The sequence below is a fragment of the Mauremys mutica genome, chromosome 11 (assembly GCF_020497125.1).
Source record: "Mauremys mutica isolate MM-2020 ecotype Southern chromosome 11, ASM2049712v1, whole genome shotgun sequence".
NCBI classification, from domain to species: Eukaryota; Metazoa; Chordata; order Testudines; family Geoemydidae; genus Mauremys; species Mauremys mutica.
Genome location: NC_059082.1, coordinates 9,121,587 through 9,136,848, shown reverse-complemented (window position 1 = coordinate 9,136,848; position 15,262 = coordinate 9,121,587). Strand labels below are relative to the sequence as shown.

Genomic DNA, 15,262 nt, shown 5'->3' with positions numbered 1-15,262 from the left:
GATGCATTAGCAGGAACCATCTTTGAAAGGCTCAGTTAGTGTGTTTTTAGGGAGAGAGCTGTCGTTTGGCACGAAGGAGATGGTATCACTTCCTGCTGGTACTGTGCGCCTGCGCATCCAAAGCAGACTGTAAACGTCTCCTAATAATTAGGGATTACAACAGAAAATGGATTTTTCCAATTTGGCAACAACAACAATTCAGTTATTAGGCTGGATTTTAATCACAAGAAAAGAACACTTATCCCATGCTCTAGGTATCCATGCTGTCAATGAAAGAGGCAATACTTATACACAGGATAGCACAGGGAAGAGACTCTCAGGTCAGATGGTCCCAGGCCATTCAGGGCTTTATAGATCAAAACCCAACAGCTTACATTCCCACAGGAAGGGCAACTCATGGAGCACCAGTGCTGCATGCTTTGTCAGGGCAGACTATCCCATTTAAAAAGAGTAGGCTGCTGCATTCTACCCTAGTTTCAGCTTCTGAATGGATTTACAGGTGTCCTTTCTCAAGACAAGTATTGCCGCAATCCAAGCTCACACCAATAAAGGCACGGATCATGGTAGGACCGTCTCATGTAAGAGGAAAGAATGACCTTTTAGCCACACTGAGGGAAAGCGGAGTCTTGGTCACTGCTGCCATTATATCATCAAAAGCAACTGGGAATCAAACCAGAATCCTTGGTAACGAACAGTGACATGTTTTCAGCCAAATCCTTTCCCTGCTCTCATCCACGTCTCATTCGCAGACAAACACGTTAAAATAGACTTCCATACTACATTCTCTGGACTGGACGGGACACAGGCATGCAGTAGGGTGTCACTGTTGCACTCAAAGCACCTCAGCCCATATCCTCCTTGGTAACCTCACTAATGGCTTCACACACATGCTGAATAATAAGAGAGGAGACCGAACAGCCATTGGGATGGGAGAAGAATCACCCAACTGGACCCTCTGGGATTTCTCCAAAGGAAAGATATAGGAACAACCTAAAAGCAGGCCCAGCCCTGACATCCGGTACCATATCAACACCACCTCAGTGACAAAGACAGCAGATAGATATATCAGCACAGAGGCCTGATCTTTATCCAACTCCAAGCTATGGTCATCGTGCCATAAGTGCAGTCTCTGTGTCGTAAACCCTGAATGACAAGGGTCAAATGAGTCAAAAGCATGAAGATATCAACAGCTGTATTGCCAGAACCTTTTCCATAGTCTTAGTAGAAAATGCACATAGGTACTGGTTGATAATTAGCCTACCTGTGTCTAGAAATGGCTTTGAGCAGTGGCTGGACATATGCTTCCTTCAAAGAAATCAGCACCTTGCCTTCTTCAAAGAAGCCTACAACCTTCACAAGTAAAGGACTCAGACTCCTGGGGCGTCAACAATCAAGCTCAGTGACACTGTCTGGAACTCTAACAGGGAAGGCCTAGCATTTATACACTACACGGGTGTGATACCTTAAAACTGACCTGTCCTGCAATACAGGAGTATTTTAGTTAGCTTTTTTTTTTATTACTATTATTATTATTAACAGAAAAACTGTAGGGGGCAGGCTATCAACTACAGGAGAGGTGGAATTTTTAGTTTTCTGAGACTATACTTTCTTTGCTTAAGTTCGGGCTAGCAAATAAAAATCAGAAGACAGACAAATGCATACAGAATTCTTTTATTTAACTTAAATCATGTAGTACTGTAACTACTAGAAAAAAGCAGAGTAAGAGAAACTAAAGGAGCCATTCAAAATAGACAAAGTTTCTTTTTTCATAATGTAAAGAATCCAGAGTATATCGCAATAACAGGAATAAATTCTTACAACAGAATATACAAAAACATTTTGAAATTTTTTTTTATCTACTGATTCATTTTAATATAAACACAGGAATTTCTTTAGGAATAATTTATACACAGCAAGTCTTTTTTAATGTAATAAATTGGCCATGTTATTACTGTTTTAATTTTTTTTTAAAAAAAAGCTTTTTTAAACAAGAAAACTTGGTAAATGTTGTATTTGCAAATGCATCAGTTCCATAGCACTTTCTAGTTTTGCTTTTGTCCCAGAGGTAGACAAACTCTGGCCAATCCTTTCAACTCAAACCTCACTGGTTTAGAAAACAGAAAGATAATTCTCGAAGGCATCTAAACCATCCATAACCTTCAAAAGGTAGGGGAGGGGAAATGTTCAGTCTAATTTGGAAAAAAAAATAGGATCTTCGGTATTCTTATTTAAATAAAAATAAATAGGGACCCTTCCTTGTTCATCTCAACAAAGCTCTAATGATGCCAGATATCCACATAAATTGTATAGGCTGCATACAAAACCATTGTATTTGAAGTGATAAGAAATCTGTAAACATAGTTTTCTTTAATTCAATGATAACTATGAAAACTGCCTTTTATCATGCTGTCTATTACGCAGTCACATCCTTCAACCCACCTGGCAACAATAAGAAAAACCGGTACTGAATAACACAACCAAGACTGCTTAGCAGCAATACCTATTCTGTTTCCATAACCAATGAGGTTCTTTCAATCCATTAACTGCACTATACAGTAAAGTGAAATGACCAGTTAAGATGATCCCACCCCAACCAGAGGGTTCTGGAAGACCAGGATACTGAAGATACAGAACATTTTCCCAACCTCTTTATTTACCCATTTACTGTACACTGGGACACAAAGCTTGGGGAAAAAGGGATGAACCATGAGTTGGACAAGTTAATGATCCTTTTTGGCATATTGTAAAGCTAGCTAGTAAACTGGTACCATCAAAAAAAACTGATCATATATAAACACACACAGAGACACACGAAAGTGCCTTTAAATTATTTTATAGGCATTTATAAACTACAAACATTTTATAAAATTATTCTATGTATTATTATTCCATGTACTTACAAAATGCAATGAAACATTTAATTAGTTCTTGTAAACCAGATCTCCGTCAACTGACTACCCGTAATCTACTGGACTTTAAAGCCCTATTGAAAATGCTAATGGATTACTAATCAACATAATGCATACAAAAAAGGTGACCACGCGCACATGCACACGTACTATAGATAGTCATATGGTACTTGCAAACAGACTGACTGAGAGCTGATGCACAGCAATTCATATTGACCAATGACCTCTGTAAACCTCCTGGTAATGAATTTTCCTCCACAGCTGGGAAATTAAGAGATTTATTTACAAGTACCAAATGATTAGAATGATTATGCCTGAGCCTCGATGCTGTCCCACATACCAAGCTCTGGAACTATCACAAACTTCTGCCAAGCCCCGTGTCTTTGTGAATATGTTTTTACATCCTTTGTTCTCATCTCTCCACACTACCATTCTCAATTCCAACTCACCTGGCTGAGTTTCTTAAAAGCACAAAAAGTAATTTAAATGCCTTTACTCAGAACAACCTGTCTTCTGGATCAAGGCACTTGCTAAGCCCCTGACTACCCACAGTTCTGTATCTTCAGCACCTCTGGCAATTAATGTTTAATCTGCATCACCCTTAATTATTGTTTGCATCAACTACTTAGAGTGGAGCTGCAATATCCGGCTTTCACTGGTTAATAAGGAGTGGATCTCTTGCACTTTCCCCCATTGTTGCTTAGCCCAGTGATTAAATACATTGTTGACAAACAAAATAAAAAGAGTAACAGAAGAAAGTGTTACTTGTACTACTGGAATGAAAAGGGTTTTTAAAATATACATATATGTATACCAACAACAGGAGCGTCATTCATGTAGGCTTGGATTGTACTTAACAACCCTCAGCAGTTCCCAGAGGATCTAATAACAGTTCCATCTGGTGACCAGTCATCCTGGGCAAACTGGGCTTTTTATTGACACCAACAGGAGCATCAGTGCAAACAAATCTAGAGTCATACATCACTTAGAACCAGTTTTAAAGAACCGAGGCATCACACCAAGAAAGAGGCTTGGTGGAACATATGCTGGCCTCAAGTTATGCATCATACTTGGCTTCTGTGTCTAGTCTATTACCCCAACAAAAAGAATATCAGATTTAGTACCAAGCATGTGATGCTTCTGTATTTATACAATAGTCACCTTCCTTTGCAACCAAACCACCTTCTGTACCACTGAAAGATTTAACAATGAGAAAATCAGAGGAAAAGAATGGCCCAAATACTTAAATCAAAGTTTCTTGCTCCCTTAGTGATGCCAATTTGTTACTGATATCTTCGTACCATTTGTCAGAACGCTTGTTTTGTGGGTTGGGTGGGTTTTTGGTTTTTGAATCATGCTCAGAAATGGGATTACTACAGTTTTATTCAAACACAGCTGAAGTTCTAAATTCTCCATACCAGCAAGCCAGTGGTCTCTCAGGAAAAGGAAGCATTACACACTATTTTATGCCAATATCAAGCCATTAATTCACCGTTGTTCACATGCACAAACAATGTTATTTACTGTCAAAGGGAGGTCTGCATGAAAAACCCATGTGGATAAAGCTATTCAGAATGCACAAAACACAACAACAAAATGTTGTAGAAACCAATATGGAATTAGGCTAGAATTGTGAGCAGAGAATACAATGGTATTGTTAAGGTGGTTTGGTCCAAGAGAGCTGACTTTGTCATCACACATGCATACTTCGTTTAGTCACATGACTGCCTTTCATTTAGGTGCTTTTGAAATGTTTATCATGATGGGGTACTAGATTGTTAGTGTTTTTTCCTAATATTTTTTTGTAACCACCTACATAACAATTTAAAAAAAACAACAACATTAACTTGGACAGTTTTAACAAAACCCTCATAGCCAGCTGAAAGATCTGAGGATCTCCAGTTGTGGAAATCAATATGTGCAAGAGAGAGGAGCAGTCACTACACCAAAAGGTCACTGTCAAACTAGGGAAATTAAAAAACAAAAAGGAAACCCAGTGAATCTGAAATGTTGTTGGTTTTTTCTGGTGTTAAGGGGAAACACTCCCTGCAAAGACAAACTCTGTCGGACTTAACTGCAGCACTGTATATTCAAGAGTCCTTGTACATCTCAAAGTAGCCAAGCGCCACATTATTCAGATACCACAACTAACACCTGCATGAACAGCTGCCAGAATCAGAAAAAGAGAAACATTATACATCATGTTAATGGCAGGCTTGTGTTATGTTAGTACTGTCCGCTTGTAAACTGGTTAAGCACTGTCAGAGGGAAGTCAGAATTTGACGGCTGGTCCATCAGAAAATCCAGAGTGATGAAGTATGCATAGAGAGGGGGTTGGGAGGGACTGGATTTCTACTGGCATATTCAAATTTCCCATTTAACGTTTAGTTTTGAGAAATCAGGGCTCTCGCCAAACAGAAGCAGCAAATGTAAAGATCCCAAGTTGTAAACTCAGTGTAGTGTTTTCAGGTAGCCTGTGACTTTTTTTGCCCTGTTTGATTTGGTCAAGAAAGCAATGCTACTGCCAATTTATTTTTAGGTATTGATTCAGTCAAGTGTCCTTTTGGTGCTTGTGGCATCTGAGAAAAATTGGCAAGAATGACTTAGCCCACTCTTAAGGATTAACAGAAAGGCCGTTTATTTCATTTTAACAACCCTACACCTTCAAATATTGTAAACAATTGGCTTCCATAATGAATTTGATCAAATATTCAATCCCCTTACAGTGGTCAGCTCTGTCCCAAATCAGCATAACACAATGGTTTTCTGTGCTATGACTGCAATGACGGTGCATTTCACAGCTTCTGAGACTCCTTAAAGAATGGTGGTCTTAAGTCAAATGATTCTCAGGTGTGTCTCCTCCCCCCTCCCCATTAAAAATGCTACCAAGAAAAGGGCAAACGGCTATAAAATAACGTAAGAACAACCCTCCGAAGTGACCCTTTGGGAAAAGTAGCTACCGCTTCTCTCCAAAACCTAGAGTATGTGGTTTGTAGAGTGAGTGAGGAGTTACCAGTATCAACGGCATTTCTATCGGCTGCTGAGAAATGTGAGATGTATTTTTTTTATATATACACATATAAAAAAATAAGAGTGAGGTAGATAAATGTTTGAAAAAAATCAAAAACTGTCCCCCTGTCATACTTGAAAACCCTTATCTCAGTATTTAAATGTATTATGGGGCATCTCTACAGTGATTTAAACTGATATCACAAAAATAAATAAAAAAATCCTACATAGAATACCTTCTTAATTAACTTTTTTTTTTTGTCTTTTCTTTAAAGGGAAAAATAACTATGGGACAGAGGCAAGAGAAGATAGTGGGACCTAGAAACTACACAAGCAAAAAGCACTACAAACATTTTTTTTTTAAATCTCCAGTCACAACGAGCAATCAGTATATTTTAATTCTTTGTTCTTAATCAAAACAATTGAACATTTCCATCCCAGAACAACCTCTTTACTGCCATCATTTGGTTGGATCAGTGCTAACCAAGGGGTTAGATGCTATAACTAACTTCAGATGAGCACCGATTATGGCTCCTCTGTTTTAGACTTGCATCATGGCCCCCACCACACCCTCCTTAAACCCTGCCTCCTTGCCCTCCACATTATAAAGCTTCCTCTGCCGAACAAGCAAGCTACTATTTCGCTTTTGTGCTGAAGTTTGGTCTATGGTCTGAGCAACAAGCTTGTATTTGTACAGGTTTCCATAGCTGCTGCATTGAATTGTTTGCTAGCAAATCTGGTGGCCCCGGCCCACTTGAGAGCACACTCATCCTCCCTGCCTGATCTCCACAGCATGCTATCATCGACGCTGCTGGCAAATCGGGGGATCTTGAACAAGGTGCAGCCCAGACTGTGGCCTTGTCTGCTAGATCAGAGCGTTGAATGGCCATCTACATCCAAACGCCTGGCACCGACAGCTCAACTGATGTAGACTAAACGCAGCTGTTGTTCATGGGATGGAAGGGTTGAAATATTCATTTTAAAAAATAGAGACCCAAGCGCCTGGTGTCCGCTGTTGTACCCAACAATTAAAAAAATATATATATATGCGTGTGTCACAACCAAAACAAAAGGCAAGGGAAGGAGGGGGGCTGACTCTTGTACAAGGATGCATATGAACACTGAACAAGAATGTACTCAATATGTAACCTTTTTTTTCTGACCTGAGTTTGTATCGTGCTTTGCACTGTAACAGACTCGCGTGCTGCATGGGCAGAGGTTAGCGGAGGGAGGGAGGATAGAGTTATAACCACCACTACCACAGACCACTGGAGTGGTGGTGGCTGTGTACCCCTTCTCCCCTGAGTCCCTTCAAAAGCTCTGTATCCCACACAGCCAAGATGTTGTAAAACAACTAATGGGGGAAAAAAAGGAGGAAATGTATTTATAAAAAGGCATTAAACAGTTCATGGCAAATCATGTTACAGGGATCAGTTACTAGGAAGAAGGAAGTAAAAGTTACACACTATAGTACAAAGCATAAGAAATTTGTTGGAGTAGGGGGAAGGGAAGGAGGGCAGACCTGAAGGTTTTCATAGATTAAATCCACAAAGATAAAGAACAAAAAAAATAGCAGCTTTTTTCTGTACAGACATATAGATGAGTATCTGAACCGTAAAAAAGTTATAAAAGTGACACAAAAGACAATGTGTATGCAAATGATCCATGGTCTAACATAGAACTGCAAGACCTTTGAGAAGTCTTAATAACAGAGAAAAAAGGTCAACAAAGCATCATATGCTTGAATCTGTTACCGCTTTTTGTCTTCTCCAATTTTTGTTTCGACATGTGTTTTCCTGCAAGCCTGAGAAGGAGGGCAGGCTGCAACGATGGAGATTCCTTCTGGTTCATTTCAGGCTGGTTTGCTGTTTTTGGCGTGCCGTCGACTTTTTGCACAAAATATATATAAGAGTGTGACAGAGAGAGAGAAAGAGAGAGAGAGAGAATGTGTGTGTGATATTTGGCTCACCACTGCCAGTTTTGTCCAGAATTCTTGGTGGGGGAGGGCGGGTGGAAGGAGGGCTGTTTCTAAACCCCCGCCCCCTTTCCTCTCCATCACGAGAAAACAAATCGCGTTTTGTCCAGTTTACAAAAAGATCTAGACAATCTGATTTTTTTAAAATACCAGTGTATGATTGAATGGAGTGTATTGGTCAGTATCTCTTTTAAATGGAGCAGTTGATTACTGTGCTCCTTCCAAGCCTACAAAAACAAACAACCTCCCACCCCACCCCCCATCAAACAAAACCACCACCCCAAAAAAGTTCAGGGTTTTTTTTGGCAAAATTTGGCAGCGCTGAAAATGGTAACAACCTTGGACGAATGATGCCCCTTGTTTAATTCTTTAACATGTTCCTAAAAAGGTTAGAGTAACATTAAAAATCCAGTCTTTTTTTCCCCCCTTCCAATTCTGGTTTTATAAAGACCTACAGTGTTAAGCAGGTGTTTCAAGGGCTAACGGGGAGCCACCTGGCCTGCAATTTCTTTGATCTGATAAAAGTGCTGTATGGTTGAACTTGCACGCAGATATGTTTCCCATTATGAAGCAGAGAGAGAGAGAAAGAGAGAGAGAGAAGAGAGACACATCAGATCTCAAGTTTTCTGTTGCTATTAAGTGTTAACATTAGAGTTTTAAAAGGCTGACTGTGCGCCTCACTGAACAGAGTCCTTTACTGAAATAAACACCTGCTTGCATATTGAACAAAGAAAAAACTAATGTGTTTACTGAAAAGAGGATTCTCCCGTGTGCAGCTATGGCAGTTCTGAAGATCCACTGAGGTACAGTAGGCTTTTGAATATATTTTCTTTTTTCTTTCTTTCTTCCCCCAACGTGTGTGTGTTTGTGAGATTCTGGGTTTTAAGGATCAGCAGGCCGAAGACTGGGGCAAAGGTAAGGCCCGTTCGTTCTTGCGCCCTCCGTTCATATGCGCGTACGGCTGTCTCTCCTCAAAGCTGGCCCGCAGCACCACCACGCCTGGGCCATTCTCAGCTTTGTGTCCTGAGTGCTTGTCAGTGGGTTGGAGGGTGGAGGAGGGATCTAAAGGAATGCTCTCCATGTTTTCAGTCTCCAGATCGAGTTCCTCGGTGTCTGGAGGCTTGTTCTCTTCGCTGTAGAAGAAGGAGACCTCTTTGAATGCTGGATCCAGCTCATCCTTAATGCTGCCGATTATTTCCAGGAAGGAGGGTCTCATCTTGGGGTTGTACTGCCAGCACATCCGCATCAACTCAAACCTGGAATGAAAAAAAAACACCCCATAAAACCAAAAAAAATCCTAGCAAACTATGCAATTTGATATATTTACATAAATAAGTTCTTTTTGAACCCTGAAAGACACTCCATTCTGACTTTTCACACTGCAGCCACCACATGCCTTTACATCCGGCCATTGCAAAGGTCCTGTCGCTTAATTGCACTGAACAAAAGCATTCATAATATGAAATACAAGTCTCCCAAAACCAGAAATACCATCGGCGGAATTACAACCTGACCTCCTCTCCCCCCGCCCCGTTTTGAATTGGCAAGTTTGAATATGCTATAGGATACGGGAGAGATTCAGGCAGATCATTTGCACCAAAGTTATGGAGAAGATAGTTTAATAGATTTCAAAGGCCAGAAGGGACCACTCTAATTGTCTAGTCTGGCCTCCTGAACACCACAGGTCATTGACACTTCACCCAGTAATTCCTGCATAGAGCCCAATAAATTATGAATGAATTAGAGCATATATTTTAGAGAAACAATCAATCTTGATTAAAGGAAGAATGAGGAAGAAATTACCTAAAATGAATAGAGAAGCGAAACAGACTGAGCTCTTTACATCTTTCCCTGCACAGTGTTTTCCCAACCATGCACTCATTTTTGCAGTGCTTATCTGAATCGTCTCCAGTTTTTAAATATTTTTTGTACATTATGGACACCAGCAGCACTCTCATCTCACTGTATATCACCTCTCTACCTCTACTCAACATTCTCCTGTGTCATTCAGAGACTGTTAGTCCTCTTTGCCACAACATCACACAGAGATCACGTTCAGTCAGTTAACTTCTCTGACTAGTTGGCACTTTTCAGAGTCAACGCTTTCTCAAATATAGTGCCCTGTCTTGTAAGTCTGGCCTTAAAGAAAGAAAGAAAAAAAAAAAAGAAAGAAAAAATCATACCAGGTCAAACTCCTGGAAAGTAAAAAGGTGATACCATGTTTTCTCAGAGAGACAACGATCACCTTGAATGCCTTGTACATTTGAATGCTTCTGCTCGTTGTTGTTTTTGTAAACTCTGAATTGATTTTTTTTTTTAGCTGGCGATGCAGTAATATTTTACAGATCACCTGTTTTAATACATCTGTGGTTATATCTGCCAGGACAGCATCCCACACTGGCAAAACAAAACCACAAGATGCGACAGCAACACACGCATAATGAAAATAGTGTTTTTCATGACATTGCAAGACTGGTTATTCCTCTCAGATCAGTCTGCACTTTGAATGCAACACAACTCAGTATTTCGCCCTCACAGAGGCAGGGATGTCTCTTGTTCTTATGGTACAAACAGGCTGTGGGCAACATTACGAGACAAGGAAAATAAATATTAAAAACTTCAAACCAATGCACATGGCAACACAGGTCAGAAAAAAAACACAATCTGGTCCAAGCTGTAAGTTTTACTATACTGAAGTAAGGAGAGATCGCAAAGTATGAAGCAAATCCAAGAGTCCTTCAATCAAGACCAGACAGAGTACAGAACACACACTAGAAAATACATAGTAGAGAACAATCCTAGAGCAGCACCCAGAAGAGTGATCTGGGGACCCGTTAAGATTTTTCTTTCTTTCCAAGAGTGGTCTTGTGGTTAAGGCAACTAGATCGGGACCGAGGCACCCTGGGTTCAATTCCGAGCTCTGCTAGACTTTCTGCCAGATCACAATCTCTATGCCTCAGTTCTGTAAAGCCGGGATAACGTTTCCCTGGCTCACAGAGGTGCAGTCAGAATAAATCCTTGAGTTTATGAGGTGCTCAGATACTACAAGGGATTGTCCATAAATTATGTTCCATATTTTTGATTATTTTCAAGATCCACCCATCCCCTTGCAACACTCAAACACACACTCACGCAAAATTAAGGTCCACCTGGATGTGTTACATAATTTATGGATAGCCCCGAATGGTTTGGGGGCAACTACTCGTTGTAATAGCAACATGGATTTCAACTATGCTAATTAAACAGCCTAAGCCTCTGAAAACAAGACTATCCTCAGAGATCTGACTTATTTATATAAAACTTTAGCCTTGCAACATGGATTTCCTAGATCATATAGTCAGCATTCCTACTCCCCAAATTATGTCATCTATGGGCTTCGATCAATATGTAAAACATCCCCAAGTTAATAAAGGATTAAAGAGAAATAAATCAGATGTCCAAGAAGGCATTTAACCCTCTGCAAGCTTGGTTCACACCTACTCCTGACAAAAGCAAGTCAAATCAAATTGAAATGCCTATAAAAGTGTTCCCTGTTATATAGGTTCAATATTAGAGTTATCTGGGCTGAGGAGAATCCACTTTTGAAAATGCATTACCAAAGTAACTATTTCAGAGGAAATACATTTTGATTTTTAAAGGGACGAACACTGTCAGGTTAAAAATCTGGGGCAAGAGCCTCACCCCTGGCTCCTTCATGCCAGAGCAGTGTAAACAGGCTCTAAACCCCCACATCTGGGCCAGGACTACTTCCCAGTATGGACACTATGGAAGACAGTGAGAGGCTGCCTCCCGAGGACCCCCTCACAGAAACATGCCTGAGGTGGAAGCGTATATTGAGATTTGACCACAGCTAACAGTACTGTGGAGATTTCAGGCAGTGCTGTGGCCCGTAGGAAAGCCCAGGGAAGCTCCATAATTTAGAAGGGCCCCTAGGTTTGTCAAAATTACGCTAGGATGTCCTCTGGTCTCCAGAGCAGCCCAGGATTGGGACAGTACAAGGGGACTTAAAGATACTATAATCCTCAATACCCCAGTAACTCAAATTAACCCCAATGAAAGAATTTTCAACATCCAATTTACTTTTCACCATTTACTCTGTTTATTTTTTGCAGTATATTCCACATGCAAGGAAAGCAGACTAGCTAGTTTCACTTTCTCGTTCTCATGCACTCACCCAGGGTTTTCTGCAATACCACCCTCATAGTCATGGGTATTGTACTTCCAAAAAGAAACAAAATCAACACCCGGTAAATCTGCTTCTTGTCAGCAAGGGAGAGACAGACAGAATTATTGTTATTTTTACTTGTGGGAGGCACTGATACTATGGAGAAAAGAAACATAAGCTAGATCAGGGTAGGCAAACTTTTTGGCCCGAGGGCCACATGGGGGTTGCAAACCTGTATGGAGGGCCGGGTAGGGAAGGCTGTGCCTCCCCAAACAGCCTGGCCCCCGCCCCCTATCAGCCCCCTCGCACGCCCCACCCCGACTGCCCTCCCTCAGAACCCCCGACCCATCCAACCCCCCCGCTCCTTTTCCCCTGACCGTCCCCTCCTGGGACCTCCCACCCCTAACCGCCCCCCAAAACCCCGCTACTCCCTGACTGCCCTGACCCCTATCCACACCCCTGCCCCCTGGGATTCCCACGCCTATCCAACCCCCGCCCTCATTCCCTGACTCCACCCCATCCAACTGCCCCGTGCTCCCTGTCCACCGACTGCCCCCTGAGACTCCCAGCCCCCTTACCATGCCGGAGCCAGCCACACCGCCGCGCTGCCTGGCAGGAGCGGTGAGCCAGAGCACTGGCGGCGCGATGCGCTGAGGCTATGGGGGAGGGAGGGGCCAGGGGCCAGCCTCCCCGGCCGGGAGCTCAGGGGCTGGGCAGGACAGTCCTGCGGGCCGGATGTGGCCCATGGACTGTAGTTTGCTCACCTCTGAGCTAGATAGTATGCTGCCACGTTTGGGTTGCAAACAGCTTGGGGGAAATGTTTAAATCCAAACAAAAATTATCTTCACTGAAAGGTTTCTTTTAGCTACGAACATATTTCTATTAATACTAGGCTGGGCACAACTTGATATTATCAAGAACAAAAATCAACTACCTGATTATATCCCTTTAATGCAAAGACTAAAAGTAATCTAGCAAAACAATCTGTAGCATGAAAAAAATCACGTAAACTGCTAGCCGCTGCATCACAACATATGCAAATATAATTTTTTTAATTTTTAAAACCTTTTTATATTTAGATTGAAGTCAACCTATAAAAATGCATCTTCCCCTCCCCTAAAAAAAGAAGAGAAAGTCTGTGACACACACAATACACACACAAATATATAAAATCCATTTCTGTTACTTCATTGCTGTTTCCTCTCCAGTTGACTGCTATATCCCTGAATAGAAGCATCAGCTGGGGCCAAGAACACTGGATATTCACTGGCTCAGAGCCCTGTGGCCTAGGGGCAATGCTAAGGAGATACCACAAGCAGTGAAGTAATGCATGTGACATCAGCACAAACAAGAACATGTGATGTTTCTTTTAAGCCATTCCAGAATCAAAAACCTTAAGAGTGCTTCCCATAAAAGGAAGTTTTTTTTTCTTTTTGTTTTTTTACTCTGTGGGATTGGAGGCCTTGTTTACACTATCGCAACAAGAAAACTTTCCAGTAGACAATTGGAAGAACTGATTAAACTCTTTTTATTTTAAATACCCATGTTTCTGAGGGATGGCAAACCGGGCTGGGAAGTTACAGCAATCACCAAGCAGCAGAATATTGAGTGTCCTTGAAATGAATTTTCCACTTTCTGCTTACACAAAAATGCAGCAAAAGTCATTGTGCTCTCTGCACTGGGGCATTAAATAGATAAATTGCTAGAAAAGCCGTATTTCTTTTTAATATTTTGAGTGACTAACAGAGACTATAATCAACTCAATATATATTTGTAATATGCATCAGAGTTGATGCCTTATGACTGGGTCTGATGACAGCTAGGAACTTAGAAGGAAGAGTAAGGGCTGTTACTATCCCGCTGTCCACTACATCCTGTAAAAAGCAGGAATGACCCTTTGTATTTGTCTTAAGTGGTGCAAGCAGTAGATCCTGGCTCTAAAATGAGCCGTAACCACAGACAAAGCAAAAATCAGAACAGTTTAAACTGGCTGGTAATCTAAGCTACAGATGAGGGAAGCCAGTGTTCAAAGCATTCTTGCTTCAAACACAGAATTCTCCCGCCTCAACTAAACTAACTTTTAAAATCCCAGTGGGAACACGCTATCTATGAGCTTTAACAGTAACAAAACTCCTTGACGTACAGTCGCAGCGTGACGCACAGCACGCTGCTATTACAACTGCAGTATATAAGATGCTACTTAGGTGGCAAAAGGAGGAAAAGCAGCAACACATCTCCTAGGTCAGTGTTTCCCAAACTTGGGATGTCGCTTGGGAGCAGCGAACCGCAGCCAGTGGGAGCCACAATCGGCCGGACCTGCGGATGCAGCAGGTAAACAAACCGGCCCAGCCCGACAGGGGCTTACCCTACACAAGCGGCATCCCAAGTTTGGGAAATACTGATCTAGAAGTTAATGTCTCTCTATTGCTAGAGGGTAGCAAAGCATATCAACATACAAGCATAACATCCACCCAAGATGGAACCTCAGAGCTTCTTGGTGGGTGGGTGTGGGTGTGTGTGTTAGAGAGAGACAGAGACATTAGACAATAGCCCTGAACATTACAGTAACGCAACGGTACATGTGAGCAATCTGGATAGTTAATGTTATAGATTATTATTAAGCCAGGGTCATGGTGGGTTTTCCTGTGTAGCATTTTACCCCCCTGCATCCTTTTGGGGGAGCCTTTGTACTACACTGTGCCCAAAGGGTAAACACGTAGGCTGCCTCCTCAGACATCAGCCACACACCATTTTATTTTAGCTGCTTTCGAGACATACAAATTTGGAGGAGGAGGCCCCACGGCTACAAAGGTACGTTTATAATGCCGGATTCCTAGCTCCCCTTCTGGCCTTGCCATGTTCACTATGCTGAGCGCAAGAAGTGTACTGACTTTCCTGCAGCAGACTGACTTAGCTTCCTGGACACCTTGAATTGAATATTAAAATATCTTCCATCTACAGGCAGACAAAATTAAGGTTGATGCATCTCTGTGGTGACTGCACTCTACAACAATTCCCAGTGGGGCTGATGTGCCAGGGAACACGATGCTTTGCAAGAAAAACCTTACAGTCTTAAGGGTCAAAACCAGAGAGGAAAAGATCACTACACCTATTCCCCTCCACCTAAAAAGGAACTTCCCGCATTCGATATAGGTCTTCACAGAGCGCTTGCCAACAATTGCCTTGCATAAACTGAGGATGTGC

General features: G+C 41.7%; 1 protein-coding gene across 4 annotated transcripts in view; it reads right to left on the bottom strand.

The window, feature by feature from the left end:
• Nucleotides 1–1,728: 1,728 nt before the first annotated feature.
• The window catches only part of IGF1R (insulin like growth factor 1 receptor), a 266,306-nt gene continuing 252,772 nt past the window's right edge, over nucleotides 1,729–15,262 (bottom strand). For all 4 annotated transcript variants that reach the window (XM_044979704.1, XM_044979705.1, XM_044979706.1 and 1 more), the window contains one exon: nucleotides 1,729–9,149. In XM_044979704.1, the coding sequence (XP_044835639.1) occupies nucleotides 8,783–9,149 (367 nt within the window). In that variant the 3' untranslated portion in view covers nucleotides 1,729–8,782. The remainder of the gene's footprint in view (nucleotides 9,150–15,262) is intronic.